This window comes from Sarcophilus harrisii, chromosome 1, assembly GCF_902635505.1.
Source record: "Sarcophilus harrisii chromosome 1, mSarHar1.11, whole genome shotgun sequence".
Classification (NCBI taxonomy): domain Eukaryota; kingdom Metazoa; phylum Chordata; class Mammalia; order Dasyuromorphia; family Dasyuridae; genus Sarcophilus; species Sarcophilus harrisii.
In genome coordinates this window covers 630,858,349-630,880,890 of record NC_045426.1, presented here as the reverse complement: position 1 = coordinate 630,880,890, position 22,542 = coordinate 630,858,349, and the positions used below count along the sequence as shown (strand labels likewise).

The 22,542-nt window shown below is 35.2% G+C and overlaps 1 protein-coding gene across 1 annotated transcript in view; it reads left to right on the top strand.

Annotated features, from left to right (window-relative positions):
* LOC100931725 (collagen alpha-1(XXII) chain) overlaps positions 1-22,542 on the top strand; it is a 146,985-nt gene that overhangs the window by 9,695 nt on the left and 114,748 nt on the right. Inside the window, 3 exon segments of the mRNA XM_031947429.1 lie at positions 14,535-14,588; positions 15,355-15,408; positions 18,342-18,395. Of these exon segments, the coding sequence (XP_031803289.1) occupies positions 14,535-14,588; positions 15,355-15,408; positions 18,342-18,395 (162 nt within the window).

Here is a 22,542-nt window from a genome sequence, read left to right as displayed (position 1 = left end):
TCTCCTCATTGCTTTGAGAAATAAATTTACACTTATAAATAAACTTACAAAGTTGGTCATGGGTACTAGAGGATGATCTCTGTGATCTTGGGCAACTCACTTGGCCTCTCAAGGTCTCAGTTTCCTCATCTGTAAAATGAAAAGGTTTTTACTTGATGAGTCTAAGGCACCCAAGTCCAAAAGTCTATGTGATTCTCTTTCCAAATGACAAGGCACCATATATTTAGAACTGGAGGAGAACCTTATTCATCTTCTACTTCAAAGCTCTCATTTTGCTGATGAAGAAATTGAGGACAAAGATGGTCATGTAACTTGCCCTAAATCTCAAAGTCAGTAAATGTCATAGGTGGATTTTGAACTCACATCTTTTGACTTCAAAACCAATACTATTCTCGCAATGATGCCTTTCTTTTTTTCCACTTGAACTGGAATCTTCTAGTGTGATTGCATTGACCTAAGGAAGGAAATCTACAATAAATTTCATTCCTCATGATAGATCCATGGGGAAGACAGAATCTCAAGACAAAGCTATCATCTACCAATTTTAGGGAATACTTTAAAACTGCTTTTACATTGAATTTAGCCCTCTAAACAAACCTACCAAGGAGACTGAGTGGGGATTATTATTCCTTTTTGTAGGTAAGATTGAAGGCTAGACTTGTCAAAGAATTAGGACTCTAGTCTCCTAGTAAGGAACAGATCAGGGGTCTGATCTCCTCTTTCTTATCCCACTGCCCACATCTCTTTCAATTCACTCTTGTCATATAAGCAGCTTCCTACTCAACTTTCAATAAAACCCTCTGATTCCTCTATCGGTGCCCAGTTTAGCTGGGAATATAACAAAGAAAATTATCCTGTGTGGCATAGATTCCTGTAGTACTGATGGTCCCTTTCCCAGAAAAAAGTCCAGAACACATGCTTTCTTTAGTGGTGAGGTACACAATAAATTACAACAAATAAATATTGACTTTCAGTAAATCTCAGTGATAGAATGAAGGAAGGAAAGCAAAGCTGTACGCTTTGCAGAGCTTGGAATAGAAACAAGGAACCAAAAAGCACATTAGATGGGAAAGTCAATCACTCAGTTCTTTTCCCTGAATATGATATAATCCAATAGTCTAGAACTGAGTCTAAATTAGAATTCAGAGATTGTAATTCTAAATCCTAAAGAGATAAAGGATTTTAGAGTTTACAGAGGAAGATAGTGAGACAAATGTCAAAGGATGAATTAATTCCTTTTAAATAGAATATCTATGTAACATCCTAAATTTCTGTCTCCCCCACCCGTCTTTTTTATTAAATTTATTATTTTTAAATCTATTATTTGTGGTTTGTCTCCCCCCATTAGAATATAAACTTCTCAAGGGCAGGGGCTGTCTTTCTTTTTCCATTGTTTTTATGTCCGCCCTGCTTGACATACAATATGTGCTTAAAAAATTCCTTCCTCCTTCCCTTTCTCCCTTCTTTTCCCCCTCTCCCCTCTCTCTCCCTCCCTCCCTCCCTTTCTCCCTTCCTCCCTTCCTTCCTCTCTCCCTTCCTCCCTTCCTTCCTTCTCCCTTCTTCCCTTCCCTTCCACCCTTCCTTCCTTCCTTCCTTCCTTCCTTCCTTCCTTCCTTCCTTCCTTCCTTCCTTCCTTCCTATTATACTGAGCCCAAGTCCATGAATTGGTTGTGAACTTCTGTTCTGGGTGAGATAAAACTATTCTTAAAATTAGATAGTAAATAGATGAATAAATAGGTAAATAGGTGGATAGATAGATAGAAAAATATGAATGAATAAATAGTTGAGTGAATGAATATGTTTATTCTATATTGTGGTAGCTAGGACAAAATGGACTCTAGTAGTAGTCTAACCAAGATTGGGTACAATGAAACGAGGACCTCTTTCTTTATGGAAGTTATGCTTTTCTTAATGGATTTCTTTATGATATAATATATATTTTATATTACAAATATATGTAAAATATTATATATTATAATATGTTATGTATATATAGATATTCTATTATACATATATAATATGATATCTATATATTTCATATGCATATTCTACTTATATATGTTTTCTTTTTTAACTCAAAAAGATGGAGTGAGGGAAAATATTGCCATTACCTCCTTCCACTTAAAGCTTTGTCCAGCCTTCATCCCTTCATTCTCCTGCACTTTCAAATCATTCCTCTCCATTAACTCTTTCCCATGTATTTACAAATATCCTCAGGTCTTAAAAGCCTTCCTAGATTCTTCTATTGCTTCTTTCACAGCAGAACTTTTAAAAAGTTACCTTCTCTTACAGCCTCCCCTTCTTCACTACCCATTTTCTACCCATAGGATTTAGAAATCGAAAGGACTCTAGAGATGATTTAAGGCATTTAACAGATGAAGAAAATAAGACTTACAATAGTTGAACTACTCAGCTAAGGTTCTACCATTGGTGAGTAGCAGACAGGTTTCTAATCTGAGCCTTCTGCCTTCTAATCCAGAGGTTTTTCCGCTGTAACACAAAAAGTAAGAAACTTACCTTCTGTCCAAAAAGAACTAAGCCTTTCACCTCCTGATACTCTTTTATGCCAGACCCACTGTGTGAATGAACCCTCCATGGGCTGCTTACGATGAAAGCTTTCAGCCTCAAGATAAAAGACTCTTCATCTCCTTGTTATTTTGTGTGGAAAGTGGGGGGGGGTCATGATCTCCATGAAATCAGAAATATTATGAACTGAGACCCTCTCAGGACTTATTTTCTACTTCTATAAAATTGACTTTCCATTTATAAGAAGGCTTACAAAATATGTCAGACTGAGACATTTTACTTTATTACTTGAAACATATTTATTTTTCATCTAATTGATATGAAATTTTAGATACATGGATGGAAGGATGAGGGTAGAAAAGGAAATCATACATGATCATCAATATTGGACTTTAGATATCAAATGTCTTCATGAGGCAAAGATGATGACTTGCACCATTGATGTCACCATTCTATTTATAGTCTCCATTTTATCAGCAATCTTCTTAACTTTGTCTTGAAGAATTGAATATAAGATTCTAAACATTATCTGTCTAGGACCTAATAGAGCAGACTTCTTATCTCCATACTCCATACTCATACACCATGCTTCAATTATTTCTTATTGCCTCTCCATAACTTCTTTGCAACCTGCTTGCAATCACATCACTAATCACAGTTTTATCTGCCTTATAGGGATATTTGATTTCTTTTTTATGATTTGAGACTGGGGAGAAATTCCTCCTACAATCTCTGACTAAATCAAACTCTTTTTAAATTTATTTTTAATAATAGCTTTTTATTTTCAAAATGCATGCAAAGATAATTTTCAACATTCATCCTTGAAAAATCTTATATTCCAAATTTTTCTCTCTCCCTTCTCCTCCTTACTTCAGATAGCAAATATTATAATTTAGGTCAAATGTGCAATTTTTCTAAAAAATATTTCTACATTTATCATGCTGGACAAGAAAAATCAGATCAAAAAGGAAAAAAAGGGGGAAAAAAGCAAACAACAATAAAAAAGGTGAAAATACTATGTTGTTTCCAATATTCTGTCCCTATAGTCCTCTTCCTAGATACAGATAGCCTTTCTATTACACGTCTATTGGAATTGGTCTCAAGTTCCTTCTTAATATTAATATCACCTGTCTAAAACTTGCTACAAGGGATGGAATATTTACCTAAAATCCTTAAACATTCCTTAAATAAGAACCCAGAGGAAGAATCTCAACTGCCTTGACTCCTTGGGGACATTTAAATCATCCTTCTCAATTAGCCTATTGTGAATTCTCTGAATGTAGTTTAATCTGAAATCTTCTTTTTACCTTTTATGGCCTAAAAGGAATATAGAAGAGTACAATATGTAAATGAATTATTTCTCTGTCACTCTGATGTAATTTTGCCTTGTCAGAATCTTCATAATGATTTAAATTTTCTCTGAGATATAAGCCTTTGCTTGGGAATAATAATAAAACCTAGATTTTTTTACTTTCTGATTTCTACATACAGATATGTATTTGGCAATAGTTGTCTACAATATGAACTAAAAGTGAGGATATTTTTTTCATAACATGTTTGCTGTGTGACTTGAAAGTGGTCATGTGTCTGCTCTGGTTTCAAATTGCATCTTTAAAGTAAGAATGATGTACCATGTCTTAGAATCATAAAATGGCAGTAGTAGAAGAAAACATAAATTATTGTAATCCATTAAATTAATATGATCTATTGATTAATTTAGGGTATCTTTGGGCTATCTATCTATAGGTATGGAACAGAGATGAAGAGACCAGGAAGGATTATCTGGTATGACATGGTTTTCTAGTTCATTAGGAACTGGAATCAGAGTCCACATCTCCAGGTTGTTAGTTGATTTCTAGTTTGGCTGCAGCCTTAAGTCAGGAGCTAGGAGAATTTGGCCCCATTCCTGGCATTATAGCTAGTTCACTTGAAAAACTCACTTTTCCCTTCTTGTTCTTCATGTGAAATGGAGGGGCTGTACATAATAAGATCCGAGTTCTTTTTTAGCTCCACTATTCTGTGTTTTATTTGCAACATTCCATGTCTGTAGTCCCTTTTGCCTCTATCATTCCATATTTGTTTTTTAAGATCTTTCCAGTTAGTCTTCATTCTATGATTTCTGTCTATGCCCTTTGCAGCTTTCATGTACTAGGATTCAAAGTGTTTGACTATACTAAACATTTCCTCACTGCTGCAGACTTGCTGCCAGTGGGGAATTTAGACAGAGAATCCAGTAAATAATAATCAGTTACTCAGAGAGAGCAGGGGGAGGAGAATGGTAGAAAAATACACCAGTAGCCTAAGGGCTGAAGAGGCTGAATGTATTCCGTTCAGTCTAATGGGCATTACCCTGTCCCTGCTGGATTCCTGCTACATCAATACCAGGACATACTGCCTCCCCTAAAACCATGATTATCCTAGCCTTTTTCACTGTTTGCTGATCTTTCCTACTACATCATGGGTCCTAAATGTCAGGGAGAGGCCAGGCTCCTGCCTCCCTTTGTAGCTTGCTGGGCACTTGTGCATTTCTTTCCTTCCACATCTGCTGCTGATGGTGGGAGAGCAACAGATTCTATTAAGGGAGGGTCCTGAGAGTCTTTTCACCTTGTTTTTCAAGGAATTCTTCTTTTCCCTAGAGGCAAAGTCAATAGCAAAGTCAAATTCTACCTTCTGTTTCTTGCTTACTGGAAATATTCTCCTCCCCCTCTTTCCTGGACCTTTTTTGAAAGTTGTTTTCAAATCTTTGTCTTTTTCCTATTGCTCCTTACAAACCTCTATTATTATCATTGCATGCATTCATTATATATAATTATATTATTATTGTTATCGAACTAAAGCATTACAATTATTGAGCTTACCTTGTTCGAGCCCCTGTGGGGGATACAGAGTAGTTTTGTAGAAATAGCTCATGATAATAAAAAAAAATGTTTCTATATCACTTTACAGTTTACAAAGTTCTTTCATTTGAGTGCTTCAGGCAGGGACAGCAGGTACTATTGTCTCCATTTTACAAGTGAAGAAAATCAGACTCGGGATAAGTAACCCATTAATGCTAGAGTTGATCCTTCAGACCAAACTTTTTTGGCTCCTGAATACAGTATTTTTTTTTACTAAGGTAGACAATTTATCAATAAATCTATCAATAATCATTTATCAAGCACTTACTATATGCCAGGAACCAAAATAAATACTAGAAAGACAAAGGAAAAATGAAACAGTTCCTGCCTTCAAGAAGATTTCCTTCTATTGGGTGGACAACATTCACATAGGATTATATGTCAAATGTTTTCAAAATCATTAGGAGCTGGTGGAATCCAAAAAGAGTTTCACATAAATGTTGATACTTGAGCCAAGCTTTTAAAGGAAACCCAGGATTCTAAGAGGTGAGGGAGGGTTGGATGGAAGTGCATTTTAGGCATAGAAACTAATTTAAAGACACAGAACTGTGGTGAACTATTGTGTGGAAGGCTTAAGGCCATTTTGGCTGGGTGAGAGAATGGGGCAAAGGGAATCATAGCTAATAAGTCTGGAAGGGCCCGAAAGAGCAAGTTTATATTTGATCCCAAAGGCCATATGAAGCCAAAGGAGTTTATTGAGCAGTATAGGAATGTAATCAACCTGAACTTTTGGATATAAGGAAAATAGTGTTGAGATTAGGAAAGGGACTCTCAAAAGTTTGGAGTCACAGACCAATGGTGTGAGATGTCTCAAAAGAATTTGCAGGTTTTAATCCATTTCCTGGTCAAGGGGCAAAGTTTATTGTAATTGTAATGCCAATTGAACTGGACTAAGTTCCAAAAGAATTTAGCCAAGTGCTAAGAGAGAGGAGACACCTTTATCCAGCTTTTTATCATTGACATGTTAATTCTGTGGCACAGAGTTGGGACAGAGGAAATTGGTTTTCACTGACCAACAGATTATCACAATTGTCTCAGAAGTTTGGTCTGTGGGACTAATCTGAGGTCAGAAGCTATCTCACAGTCAGCAATGAATTGAGGAGTGGTCTATTCAGAATAAGACATTGTTGTTCTTAGATTGAATGTGGGAAGTCCCTGAGGCAAACTCTAAAGCCAGAAAATTTAGGATTACTGACTTATTTTTAGAACAGAAGCCCCACCCCAAGATCAGGGGACCTCAAAATCATTGTCATTACCTAGAAACTATATTCCATCAATAGGACCGGGAAAAGACTAGAGAACAAATAGATCATTTTATCCTCAGTAACTTTGAGAAATAGGTACTATTATTATCCTCATTTGACAATGGGGAAACTGATGCAGAAAGTTGGTTAAGTGATTTGTCCACAGTCATATAGTTAATATATGTCTGATGCTAACCTTAGGCCTTCTTGATTCCAGAGTCACACATTCTGAGTTTGAGGTGCTTAAGGGACATCTGATAAGAAATGTTCTCTTGGCAGCTCATAATACCATTAGAATTTTTTTTAGTATTTGCTGTACGACTTTTTTGAGACTTAGTTTCCTATTCTAAAAAACATGAAGATTTGACTTAGTGATAGTTAAAATCCCTTTCAGATATAAATCTATGATTCTGTTATGACTTCTGACCCTCAGTTTGCTACTCTGTAAATATGGACTTGGAAGTAGATTTCTTAAGTCCTTTCTAGCTATAGCATTTATTTTCAAGCATTTCACATTCCAAGATCCCTGCCAGCTCTGACATTCAGTGATTCTATCTGGGAGAACAGTTGTTACTAATCCTGGTTCACAATTACATTTGTCATTGTGAATTTGCAGTTAAGTGATAGAGCCATCATACTGTGGTATAGACAGTGACAGGCTATATGTGCTGGGCTTGGATCCAGGATTTCCAAAACTGAGACCAGACTGTGAAGAATTAAGTTGGTGTAATAGTCCAGAGCAGGCAGTGGTCCTGTATCAGAAATGAGCTGAACTTATAGTCTGTACAGAGAGTGAGGATCAGGACAAGAAGTAGGTCAGGTTAGGCTATGGTGTCTCATACTTATAGGCCCTGTAGAGGAGAAAGCCAAAGCTCATGGATCACCTGAGTTCCCAAGTTCTGAACTGCAGAATGGCCAAAGCCAGTTCAATGTTGGTCCTAAATCCTATACCAATATGGTGCACCTGGGGAATGGAGAGCCATCTGACTGTCCAAGGAGGGGCAAGTGAGCCCAGGTCAGAATTGGAACAGGTTAAAACTTCCATGTCAGTCAGTAGTATGGTTGGGTGGTGAGTGGAGATGTAATTTTAGCTTAGGATGAAATTAGGTAACCTAGTTTCTTGTTCTCCCACAAAAATAAATTGATTAACGGTCATGTTCGATAGACAAGAATACAATACAATTTTGAAGACTAGAGCATCTGTACGGGCCAATAGTTAAAGTCAGCAATCTGGAAGAAGGAAATCTACAGAAGCCAGAAAAAGGAAGGGGCAGTTATAAGAAGATGGTGTCAAGACTTGAGTAATTAAGGAAACCATTTGGCTAATTCCTAGAAATTTTGTGAGTCTGTGAAAGCAGAAATCACTCAATAAGCATGAGAACTGCAGGTGAATAAAAATGACGGCAGTGTATCATTCATTTAATCAACAAGTATACACCATGTAAGGCAACTAGGTGGTAAAATGTTTAGAGCTGAGTCTGAAGTCAGGAAGTTCTTCCTGAGATCTTCTTGAGTTTAAATCTAGCCTCACATACTTGGAAAATTTTAACCCTATTTGCTTCAGTTCCTCATCTGTAAAGTGAACTGAAGAAGGAAATGGCAAATCCATCAGTATCTTTTGGCCAGAAAATCCCAATGAAGTCACAAAGAATAAGTCATCTGAAATAACTGAATGACAACCACAAACATTAAATGCCTATTATGTGCCAGACACTCTGCTAAGCACTGGCAATTCAGACACAAAAAATGGAAATGGTCCTGTCTTCAAGGAGTTGACAGTCTATAGGGGAAAATAATATATATACACATAACTACCTAAGTGATACTGACCAGTTTTGCCTGGGTGGGTATTAGGTAGGACAAAAGCAATAGTGTGGGTTATAACTGGCCAGAGCTAAGTCTTGAAGGAAGTTAGGGATTTGGGGAGGGAGAAGTGAGAAAGGTCCATATTCCTGGCATGGAGATCAGCCCATGAAAAACCACAGAAGCAAGAGATGGATCTTTTCTTCAGAGAACAGGAAGAAATTTAGATAAGCTGAATTGTAGAGGACAGGAAGGAAAGGGAAGAAATGTTAAAATAGGTCTGGAATTATAGGCATAGAATCCAGAAGTTTGCATTTTATCCCAGAAGGAATAGGGAGCCATTGGAGCTTTTTGGGTAGAGGAGTGACATGGGAAGACAAACTGCCAGTTTACAATTCAATAAGGAGGATAGTTTAGAAAGCATCCAGGCCACCTGTATAGGACAGGTGAGGGTTAATCACCAAAATAGTCCAGCAGCCATTCACTTCACTGATATGGAGATGGCAATAACAATCCACATTTATATAAACTTGAAGGTATGCTCAGTGCTTTCCTTACTATATAAGAGACAGCCTGGTGTAGTGGATAGTGTTGTTGCTGTTTCATTGTTCTGTAATTATGACCGACTCTTCATGACTCCATTCTTGGCAAAGATACAGGAGTTGTTTGCTATTTCCTTTTCCAGCTCATTTTACAGAGGACAAAATTGAAGTCCCAGGATCACATAGCTAGTAAGTATTTGAACTCAAGATGAATCTTCCTGAATTCAAGCTTAGCAGTCTTTATCCCACACCTCCTGGATACTCAAATAGATAGTAAGTCATCCTCAAAGTTAGGAAAACCTGGGTTAAAATCTGTCCTCTGACATACATATTTGTGTGAGCTTGGGCAAAGTGTATATCTTTTAAGTCTAAGATTATAAAAGCTGAGTAGATGCTGACCTGCATTGATAGGGTTTCTTCTCTGGAAGTTCAACATATTAATGAAATCATAGTTTTTATCTCCATCTGTTCCTGACAATAACCTGGTAAAATAGGTAGCTTTGCTACTATATTCTCCATTTTACAGAGGAGGGAACTGAGGTCCAAAGAAACAGACATTTTCCAAAGGTCACACATTCATTAAAAGTCTCAGGTATGATTAGAACTCAGGTCTCCTGTCCCCAAATCAATCAGAACAGGGGTGCTAGGAAGAGAATGTAAATACAAGAGTCAGGAAGCAGCCAGAAATGGAATGTAGAAGGAATAGAGTAAGTCTGGTTTTCAGACCAAAGAGAGAAAAATCACACAATTTGAACAGTAAAACACCAACAAGTCCTACCCACACAAAAACCCTGAATGGGGAAAGAGACTAAAATCTAAGGATTATTGAAGCAATTAGGGTGTTATTCCCTGGTCCAGATACCTCTCAGAGTTAACATCATAGTGGTCTTCAAGTATTTGCATAGCTACCAGAGGAGAAGAGATTAAATTTATTGCAATTGATTTCAGAAAATAGTACCAGGACCACTGAGAGAAAGGTATGGGGAAACAAATTCCAGTTCATTTTATAACTCAGTGTAGATGGAATATTGGTCCTGGAGTCAGGAAGAATTATGTGACCTTCAGCAAGTAATTTAACTAGTCACCACTTCTTAGCTCTAAATGGAGAAAATAATAGCACCATTCTCTCAGAATTGCTGCGAGGATAAAATTGAGATAATGTTTGTAAAGAGTATTTTAAATCTTAAAGCACTGTATAATTGCTACCTATAGCACCCATATTTCCCAATTTATCCCTTTCCTCTTGCCTCCCCAGAATAAAGAAAAGAAGAAAAAAATAAACTGTAATTCAGCAAAAAGCAATCAACATGAACAAAGTCTGACATTATTCACAATATTCCACAATCATAATTCCCCACATCTCCTAAAGAAATCCTTCTCTTTAGTACAAACCCTGCTTGTTATAATTTTATAGCAATCTGTTTTAATTGTCCAGCAGGTAGGGCTTGGTGAGTGAAGAGAAAGTAGTGCTTGAAGCTTGAAGCTTGAACTTCAGCTTGAAGAGAAAGACCTACTGAGTTGAGAAGCCCATGAATTCATCCATAGCAAAGACATAGAAATGGGTGATGGAAATTTGTGTTTTGGAAATAGCAATGAGTCCAGTTTGTCTGGAGCATAGTATTTTTATATGTATTTGTGTGTGTGTGTGTGTGTGTGTGTGTGTGTGTGTGTGTATTGGAGGGGTGTGAAGGGGTGATATTCATGAACTTGGCAAGATAGAGTGAGGGTAGATTGTAAAGGGCCATAAAAACTGAATAGAGGATGAGTATATATGTGATTCTGGAGTTCATATAATTCTTGCCATGCTTCTGTTTTTATCTTCATCATTTTTACAGCACAGCAATATGCATGTAAATGTAAGTTCATGCACCACAATTTGTTTAGCTATTCACAAATTAATAGGAATCTATTTTATTTCCAGTTCTTTGCTTTCACAAAAAGGAGCTGCTATAAATATTTTAGTGTTTATTACAGAGCCTTTGTTTTTAATCCCTGACCTCCTTGGAGTTCTGCCTAGGAGCAGGATCTTAGGGTCAAATAGTATGGACATTGTCACTTTTTTTCATAATTCCAAATTACTTTCAAGAAGAGTTGAAACAATTTATATTTTTGCACCTGTCTTTCCACATTCACTCACAAAATGATTGTTGTCATCTTTTGTCATCCTTATAATTTATTGGCCATGAGACAGAGTTGTTTAAATTCAAATTTTTCATTATTAGTGATTTGCAGCATTCTTTCATATGGGTGATTATATTTTGCAATTCTCCTTTTGAGAACCGTTGTTCCAGGACTTTAACTGTTGTATATTTCTTTTTTGTTGCTAATATATTTTGCAGATCTAGGTGTTTTTTTTTTCTCTCTTTTGAAGATAGATATTTTCTAGCAGACCCAGCAACAGCAGAATTACCACCTAAAATACTGAGTTCTATCACATCACTAAGGCCACATTCAAGGAGAGGCTTGTCAGGAATATTACTGAATTGATATCTGTATAGGTATAGGGTGGACTACATGTTTATTAAGGACATTCCAACTCTTCTTTAATTGTTTGACTTCAGAAATAAATAAACCCAGTGGAGAAGGCTGCAACTTTAAAGGGCCCACAACAGATTCTTTTAAGTTGAATTTATATCTGTCACATTTGCCTTTTCTCATTAAGGTGCAAAATCTCTTAGCTATGGATTCTGCACAATGGGCCAGAGAGGAATCAGAGAAAAAAGGCAGTTCTTGACAATACCTGTGCTCATTTTTTCAAGGAACATTCAGTACTTCTCTGCTGCATTTGGGCTCAATTATACTTGTGCATTTTTAAGAATTAAATGGGCAGCCAGAGAAATGGGAAACTATTCTCACTGAACTATTCTTTTTGTGTGGATGTTTACTGCCCTCTTGTGGTCACGTTTTCCTCTTTCTCTTCTACCATTAAAAACATTTATATTCCAAAAGATGTGATAATATGGGAGATAAGGTGATTGAGCCCCTGCCCCAAGCCTTTAAAAAATACTTTTGATATTAGGCATGTAGAAGTTTCTTTCCAATAGTCTTTTCCTCATGTGACACTTTAGTTTTATTATCAGCTCTCTAGAACTTTGTTTCAACAACATGATGATGTTAGATAATTCAGCCTTCTCGTTTTATAGATAAGGAAACTGAGGTCTAGGCAGGAAAAATGATGAGAGAGAGATACAGGGAGGGAGACAGGGAGAGAGAAGGAGAGACAGACACAGAGGGAGAGAGGGATAGACACAGAGGGAGACAGGGAGAGAGAGGGAGAGACAGAGAAGGAGACAGGGAGAGAGAGGGAGAGACAGAGACACAGAGGGAGACAGAGATACAGAGGGAGACAGGGAGAGAGAGGGAGAGACTGAGACACAGAGGGAGACAGGGAGAGAGAGGGAGAGACAGAGACACAGAGTGAAGCAGGGAGAGAGAAAGGGAGAGACAGAGATACAGAGGGAGACAGGGAAGGAGAAAGACAGAGATACAGAGAGAAAAACACAAAGGGAAAGGGAGAAATAAAAAGAGACAGAGACAAACACAGAGAGAGACAGACAGAGAGGGAGGGAGGAGAGATTATTATATATCTATCTCTAGAAACCTCAGGGGTCATCTAATTCAGCAATCTTAATTTAGAGTTGAGAAAAGTAAGACTCCCAGAAGCTGAGTGCATTGACTAGGGTTACACGGCTAATAAGTGGCAAAGCTAATATTTGAACCATGTTCCTTTGACTTTAAAAACTGAATCTTTTTCTCTATATCACATCTGATCTAGCAACTCACATTCAATTAGTTCTCTTAATGTTTAAATACTTAGATGTGCATGCACATACACACACACACACAAATATGTTTAGTTAAATTCTGAGCAGAGGTAGTAAAAGGGAGCCATTTTGAATAGAGGAAGTTGGTATAATTCTTCTTGAAGGTTTTTATGAAAGAGTCTATTGCTTCCTGAAGGGAAATTGGGAAATATAATTGAAATAATTAGTATAGTTCTTTAATGTATCAAAAACATGTTACTCCTGAATGGAAGGCTATGAAATCAACTATGAAGAGAGACTGCCTAAGTGAGAAATTGAAATATTTCTTAAAGGATCATCTATTTAGCAGAAAAGGTTTGAGGATTAATTAAGTAGAGATGAGACCTCAAATGAGGTTATAAATTAGAGGGTTTTTTGTTTTCTTTTTCTTTTTTTCTTTTTGCTGATGAAATCACTTATTTTTGTGTTATTCAGCACACCTAGAATAGGAACTAAAATTAAATGAATAAAGGAGTGTACCCAGGGATAAGTCTTAATAGGATAGAACTAATGGAAAGTGAGGAGCAAAAGGTATATTGGATAGGTGCTACTGGTATATTAAAGTAGCAAATGTAGAGTCAAGATGATTTATAATGGCAAGTGTTGCACAGTATATCAAGAAATGGAGGTGAGCACTAGGTTTACCATTAGTGAGTGAGAATGGGAAAACTGGACTTTGAACAAAGTGGTTGTAGCCTAGAATGGAGTCTCAGAATTCTAGGCCTTAGAAGAAGTACAGTTCCAAGAAATGGACTAAGTCTGAAGCATAGCAGTAATAGGGCAAAGAAAGATGTCTTTAGAGATGTGAAAAATTAAAAAGAAAATTTGTGCTCAAGCTATTAATCAACCAACTAATACTTATTGGCACATATTATGCAATGGAAAATATACTAGGTACTCATAATACAAAAAAAAGCAAAATAATCCCTGATCTCAGTGAGCTTATATTTTATAAAGGAAAATATCATGTACATGTACAAATAAGCATATATAAACTATATACATAATTTTTAAAATGATTTAATTAGGGAGATACTAGTGGTTGATATTGTCACCAATGAATAGTGTAGAACTAGTGATAATGGGATGAGGGTGAAAAGAGAGAGTCTGTGAGCTTTACTAATACTACTAAAAAATAGCCCACAGGTTGGAAGATCCAAATTGAAATATCTATTAGAAGATTATAGATCTGGAGATTTCTTCCTTCCATCCCTCCTTCCTTCCTTTTTTCCTTTCTTCCCTCTTTCTTTCACTCCCCTCTTCCTTCCTTCTCTATTCCTTCCTTCCTTTCTTCTTTCCTTCCTTCCTTCCTTCCCTCTTTACTTACTTCCTTCCCTCCCCCTTCCTTCTTTCCTTTCTTCCTTTCTTTCCTTCCCTCCTTCCTTCCTTCTTTTTTCTTTTTTTCTCACTTTTTCTTTTATTCTTTATTGAACAGCATCTTACGAAGGCTATTTACTAAAATATTAGAGGATTATAACTGCCTTAGTATAAAGGGGTTTCATAATGGTGAAACTAGAAATCTGTATATGTTCCAAATAAGTATCATTATGATTGTATTATAGAGAACATTCCTATTCATATGCAACTTGAGATGGATTTCCTCTCCAATGCCTTTAAACCAAAGCTGATAGCAAGTTTTGATGTGCAGGGAAATTTCTTCCCCTCCCTTATTCTCCACCATTTTTGATGTATCAGCCCGTTTTTCTGTTTTCCTTACAGGGCTCTCAAGGATCTCCTGGTGTCCCAGGACCACCTGGGCCAGTTGGCCCCCCAGTAAGATTGACTTTGTTTTATTTCCAATCACATTTTTGTGTTGGGAGGAATATGAAAAATATGAAGCATAATTTAATCTGTTTAGAAATATATTAGTGTTCACCATCAGTTATTTTAAATGGAAAAACCATGTAAGAAAGATATTTTCATCCCCTTTCTGAGAACCTGCTACTTTAATCAAATGATGTGAGGCAATCAACTACCCCTATATATACTATTGTCAGGACTAGTATAAGTTCCCATATATGGTGAAGTGAATTTGTGCTAAATTGCTTGAGACCTAATATGTTTGTTTGCCTTTCAGGTCTATCCATTTACAAGGCCTTTTTTGTTTGTGAAAAAGAAAAGAAACATTATGTGAAAAATGACTTGTAGAGATCATGAATAAAGTTATTATTACAAATGATAAGAATGGGCTGAGTCAAAAGGTTCTCCCCTCATTAGACGTTTTAAGGGAGACCTCAGATAAATAATATTTTGTAGAGGAAGTTCTTTTTCAGGAATAAATTGACCTAGATACTTTCTGAGTATACTCCATACTTTTTGAAACTAGAATTTTGTAGATTCATGAACTGTCCTGTGAAAGATGTCAGGAAAAATAGTCCTCTTCTCTATGAAAAAAAATAATTAAATTCTGAGAAACTTTCTAAGCTCTAGATCATATAAAAAGAATTCAAATTGTGTGATGGGCTAGTCATGGATCTTTTCTATCTTCTTGGCAAAAATGCTGGACTAACAGTTTTTTTCTATGGGTTTCCTCACCTAGGGCCTCCCTGGAGAGATTGGCTTCTCTGGAAAACCTGGTCAACCTGGCCAACCAGTAAGTACTCTTCCATATACTTATGAAGTTGATCATTTTTAAGCCAAGCTTAGACCTTTAATTTTAACCTAATTAGATTTCTTATTCTCAGATTAGGTCTCACATTCTAACCTATCATTTCTATAGACATTTATAGATATTTATGTCTATCATGCACTAGCTGTTTTTGGAAATGTTAAGCTATATTTAGGTTATGACCTTAATACCATGTTTGCTATTCCTTTCAGTTTTGGGTCATTTGCAAGTCACAGCTTTGTTATTTTTTAGCCTCTCTACAACATCTGGGACTGTTTACCACACTCTCCTGCTACATATTATCTTTTCTCTAGGTTTTCTTTCTAGTTCTTCTCCTATTTTACTATTCACTCCTCCATAGTCTTCATTGCTGTCCTTTCATCTATTTATTGCTTTCTAATTATATTTTAAGGCTGTATGACAGCCCGTCTCTATTCTCTCTTCTTTCTGTATTCAATCCACTCTTTCAATTTGGATCTCTTCATTGGACACTGATTTAATGATAATTTCCATGTATATAACTCTAATGTATATTTGTCAAACTCAAGTCATTCAACTGAGTTCCAGATCTGCAATCTCCTGATAGATACTTCAGTTTTGATACACTTTATTCATTTCAAAGTCAACATATGGAAAGTAGAATTCATTATATTTTCTTCCAAATCACCTATCTTTTTTTTTTACTTTCCTATTTCTATAGAGAGCACAGCCATCCTTTTTTATCTATGTTTCCAACCTCAAGATCATCTTCCGTTCTTCATTCTCACTCACTCCACATATTCAAGAATATTCAGTATCTTACTTCCTCAATATCTCTCATGAGATCTCCCTTCATTACTCACACAGTCAATAATTCAAATCCTTTCCATTCTCAACTATACTATTCTAATAACTTCCTTAGTAGTCTCCCTGCCTCGAGTTTTTTCCCTTTCAAATTTATCCTCCACACAACTACCAAAATGATTTTAATGAAGTGAATGTCTGACCATGTAACTCCATTAATCACTGAAATTCCTTTGCTTCCTATTGCCTCTAAGTTAAAATATAAACTTCCCCATTTTTAAATTTAAAATCCTTCTCCATCTAACTTCAGCTGACTTTTCAACTTTCATTGCACATTATTCTCACTTGATAATGTAACCAAATTGACTTTCTTGCTGTTCCTCATTCATGACATGCCATCTATCTCTGTATATTTGCCCCCTTGCCTGAAATGTACTCCATCCTTATCCCCACCCTCCCTGCCTTGTTTCCTCTATGATTCCATTCAAGTAGTACTTCCTTAATTACTTTCTACCCTCAGCTGTCAGCCCATCCTTACAAGGCTACTTTTTATTAAACATACACATACACACACACACACACACACACACATACACACACACACATATATATATTTATATGTGTACATATGTAAATTTGATACCTATATACATTTTATAAATGTGTGTACATATATAAACATATATGTGTATATTATATTTTACCTTTCTCAATTGAATATCACCTTATTGAAGACAAGAACTGTTTTGTTTTTGTCTTTGTAGATATAGAATCTGGCATATTAGTAGGTACTTCATAAATGCTTGTTGATTGACCTGAAAATTTATAAGTTTGTCCTTAAAAGTAGTTTTGTCCTTTCTTTAACCATTCACTTGTTTACAATATATATTTTAAAATATTTATTATCATTCTTAGAATCAAACCTAAATGCTATTTCCTTTTAGGTGTTAATATTGCTCACATTCTTATAAGACAATGACACTTTTATATTACGCCTGTGTTAGTTGTTCTTGATTCTTTCTTCTATCTATATCTTTTAAAATTCTGTCTTGTTTCAGTAATTTCTTGTATATCCACAATCATCTCTTTGGAAAGATCCTCCTTTTATTCTTCCTTTGGATCCTTAATGATTTTGTCATCAAAATTTTAATCATGAGAAAATTTCATCTTTCTTTCCATGTGAATTTTACCTCTTTCTTTGTAGAATATTGGACTACTTAGTCTTTTTATTATTTCACTGAAATTTGATTTCTCAGGAGCTGCTGCTCTGCACTTCTTAAAAAGAGAACTCTTATAATTATATGATCAGTTGAACTCTCCCATTTTCCATGAGTTCTTGCCAAATTTATGAGCTCTTTCTCATAGTCATCATTTTTTATTTCCTTCAGACTAGGTAGTCTAGAGTGTACTATTCCAATAATTTTGCTGCTTCATTGCTCATCAGCCTAATATTATTCTTTCGACTTTCCACATTTTAACTTGTGTATTTTTCCCATAGAAATATTATACTATGATATCTCATTTTTCTAACTTTTTGTCTTTTGAATAAAGACATTTATCCCATTTTCCATTTTCCTATTGTCAGTCTGATCATAACCCACAACCAATCACAAATTATCTATATAAATGGGTCCATTGTACTTCCTTGTCTTAAGATCTTTTATCAGCCTCTGTGTGTATTTATAGACATCTAAGTCAATTAGCAATTATGTTGGCTTTTATTTTCTTGAAAGTTCTCTCCTATGAATTATTAGTCTTTTCCATCAATAAGTTATAGGACCTTACATTCATAATCTTCATTATATCATTCCTATTCCTTCATAAGAAACTTCCTCATTATCAGAAGTGAAATTTATACTCACATTTTCCTGCCACCAAGTATGGTACTATTATGTCACTTCTATACCACTTGCTATATATAGTCTATTTTTGTTTTGATGAATGACACATAATGTGGAACTGATGGTCTCTGAGTTAGGCTTTAGAAGAAGAGGATTTCAAAAAGCAGAGGTTTATGAAGAAATTAATTAATCCCAGACAATAAGGACTTCACAGTATCTAAGTACAAAGCAACTTTCTAGACTGAAATTACTTGAATATTCATATTTCTAACCCACTGTTCTTTTGGTAAATAGGGTTCCCCTGGTAAAGATGGGACAAATGGACTTCCTGGATTGCAAGGACCTAAGGTTGGTTATCAGATAAATAAATTTAAATCTGGGGATGCAAGTTGAAATTCCAAAAAAGGGCTACTATCATCATTATTCATTACCAAATAAATTTGTCATCAGAAAACTGTGATGATAAGGGTGATCTTAAGGTTAGCTTGTAGTTTTTTACACTTTTCATTTGATTAAAGGATTGAGTCTATCAGGATTATACTCAGAAAGAAAGAGGAATTAGTTTATGTACATTGCCAACATCAGTTTTTCCAACTGTTCATGGGGATGGGGAGGTCAGAGTAGGGAATGGAGTTTGGAAAAGGTGGCTTTGGTTTTGGCCATGGAAGCTGAGCTAATCTGATTCTTAATTAAACATCCAGCAGCATATCACTGCTTTACTCTGATAATGCTATCAGTAGCACTATCACTAATATACATATACACTAATATATATATATATATATATATATATATACACTAATATACATGTATATTTTATGTATATACTTGAACATGCATAAATGTATATATGCAATTTCTGCTAATAGAATTACTATTATTAATCATGCATTACCACTATTATTTTCTTCCTCTTTTTCCTCTCTTTTTTTCCTATTATATGATTTCACTGGTACAAAGGTGTTTTACTACTATTCATTAGTAACTGATATTTTAGAGCTTTAAATATAGCATTAAAAATAATTTGCTTGCAACTAACTTGAAAAAAGATTTCTTTGAATTTAGTCAAGCTGGTTCTTCAAGAAGAGACATACACAAATATGATCCTTCCACGATTTTAGTACACAATCATTATGCTTAGCATAGCACCTAGCATACAGTCAGTATTTAATAAATGTTTTGGTGGATTTGCAGCCCATCAAATTAATTTTCTGAAGACTAGCCTCTAGTAATAAAACTTAATGTTTGAGAAAGGTAATTCATTTGAGATCATAATAACAATAAATATTTGAACTATTTCCAATGCCACGAGGAAAATATCTGTTCTTTATAATTTAAAGCATGAATTAAAAAGTTCACTTAATATATAGTTTAAATTTAAGACTATAATTACTGATTAGGTCATAGAGAAACTATTCTTTATAGAGTATAGGCCTTACGGATAAAAAACTTTTCTGATAGATACTTAGGATATGCAAAAAATATATGGTCATGATATATTCAAAATTAGTCGGCCACTGTCATAGGGCAGTTTGTTTCATTTCCAGAGATAATAGAAAGGTCATTTAATGTGTTAGTCAGTTCAATTTGGGGATCCAACGCAAGGATTCAATTTGTTTTTTGGATCACCTTGCTTCTAATCTAGAACAAAGAAAAGCAAAACAGAGGGATTCAATGGCAGTGACAATTTAGACTGAAATGGAAGCTTACTTTAAAATGCCATTATTCATAAAGAAAAGAAAACTATGGCAATCCCTCTCTCTGCTACCATATCATCTTAGTAGCACCTGCCAAAAATTGTATAAGTACCAAGTATTATCTACATGCCATAATCAAAAACATTGGACTACTATTACACTGCTATTTTCTTCTTTATTTCTCCTTCTCTTGTGTCTCCTTCCATTCTTTCTCATACTTTTCTCTCCTTTATTCTCTCCTTCTTTCCTCATCTTATGTTGTGGTTTAGGGTTATGTTCTTAATTATAGACTTCTTCTGATGCTTCAATGTAATGTGGAGCTGATCTGGATTGTTTGCAGGTGACTCAAAAGTCAGACAGATCTTGAGAAGCTAGACAAGTTTCATTTAAAGATCCAGTCACAGATTGTATTTCTACCAGCAAAGCCCTATTTGGAGAGATTTATCACTAGAGGGTCAATTGTCCAGGAAAAATTAGAGGGAGGGCCACAATTCTTCTAAAATATTATCTTTTATAGATGGAGAAAAATGGGTGGGAATATACTGACACTGATGAAATTAGAGGTGTTCGAAATCCTTAAGGGTGATTGTATAAGGTGGTGTGATGAAGTGGGGTGATATTGGTCAAAAAGACTTCAATTATTGTGTCTATACAGTAAACCTTTCACATTTATCAGTTCATTTAGTTTTCCCACCAACCTGTGAAGTAATTGGTAATGGTATTATTAGGCCCAAATTATAGATAGTAGAACTGAATACTCAGAAGGATCACTCATTCAGGGTCAAGTGATAGAGTCAATCTTTGAACCCAGGCCATCTTTCTCTTCATAAAGAACCCTTAAGCAGTAGATGCATGTGTTATTGTTATTACCATCTGGGACTCTTTACAGGTTGGAAAAAGTCAGAGCTAGATAAAAGAAAATAATAAAAGATTTCCCCAGGACTATAAACATTTCACACCCCTGAGCTGGTTTGTGTAAGAATCAATTTTCCCAATAGCTTTTTTTAAACAATGTTTAGCACATCAAGGGAGAGGAGTGAGTGAGGAGAATGTTTTATGCTTCAGGAGGCTTGGGTAACTCTTGCTTTTCCAGATAGAGACAGAATAACAAATTCAATGTAATGGCTCCTAACATTGTCAGCTCAGAGACCACACAAATGCTACTCCCCTCTAATTCCTGCTTTACTCAGCCTCATAGCAATGTATCATTGTGTTTCCTATTGGTATTGTAAACATTAATGTTGATGAAAAGACAAAGTCATATTTCTGTAGTGTCTTTAAGGTTTGTGTAATTTTTTTTTCTAATTCTACCCTATGAGGTAAATCATGCAAGTAATATCACCCTCATTTGACAGATAAGGAAACTGAGTCTCAGAGGTGAAGCGATTTGGCCATAATCTTATAGCTAGTAATTTAGGGTACACACATCCCCATCAGGTAAGATTTCCCTTCATATAAATGTTCTTTATCTTTAGAGAGTAATAGACTTCTTCATCAATTTGACCTATAAGCTCCATCTCAGAATGTTATTAATGCATAAAATAAAATACAAAGTATTATAAAGGAAACCATTTATATTGAAATAGTTTTTCAATATAGTAAAAGCTCATGTATCTACAGTTAATAATCTGTGAGTTAATATTTCCTTAGTAATGAATCCTTTTTGCCTGCCTTTCTCAGAGTAATCTCCTCTTCTGGAAGAGTATAGAAAAGAATGGAGCCTTCTCATTAGGGTGTGGGGGGAAGAAGGCAAGTGAGGAAGGAGAGAATCTGAAACATAAAGTTTTAAAAAATAAATAAAATATTAAATAACTGAGGAAATTAATAAAAAAGAAATGGCATTGGATTTAGAGTGAAGACAGATTCAAATTCTGGTTTTGCCATTTATTGCCCATGTGATATTGAGAAACTCCCTTTCTTTCTTTGAGCCTCAGTTTCCTCATTTGTAAAGTGAAGAGAATGGTACTTTTTTTTTTTGCCTATGTCACAGCTTTTAATGAGAAGAAAATAAAAGTGAATGAGTTTGAGAAACTAAAAAGCACTATACATCCTTGTGTCCTAAAGTGTTGATAATTATTAGTCTTAGATATTTTTTATTACAAAGAGTTGAATGAATAAAAGAGCGTTGTTTCAGTATTTACTTTGTGCTAAGCACTGCGGCAAGCAGTAAGCAAACAGGCCAGTCCCCTATTTAAAAAAAAGCTCACATTCTGTTAGGGAAATGCAGAGCATATAAACTGAGGCACTAACTTCCTTTTGAATTTTATTATATGATTGTTAAGACTTTTTTTGGTCTGCTGGTGAACTTGAGGACCTTCAGTGTTACTTTAGGCAAATGACTCAGTCTGACAATGGATGCTTAATGAACATGCAAAACATTTAATAAATATCTACTATATGTAATAAATTTCCATTAGTTATAAGAATTCATATACTTTTCACCCTCAAGGAACTTAAACTCTAATACAGGAAATAATGTATTACATCTGTTTGAGGTGCCACAATTGCATGCAGTATGAGAATGGTTACAAATTATTCTGCTACTGCTTTGAGGCTTTGAATTACTATGTGTTTTGCTCCACTTTGTATCACTGGGATGAATTACATAAGAGTGGGATTCCATTTTTCATTTGGTTAAATCAAGTCAGCAAGGACTAATTATATGCCAAATACTGTTAAATTATATTTTTACATATTACATTATATTATTAATCTATTATTATATATTATATTATATTATAAAAATAATGTGCTTAGCACTCACAATTACCAATGATCACTTTTTTAAAAATATTATT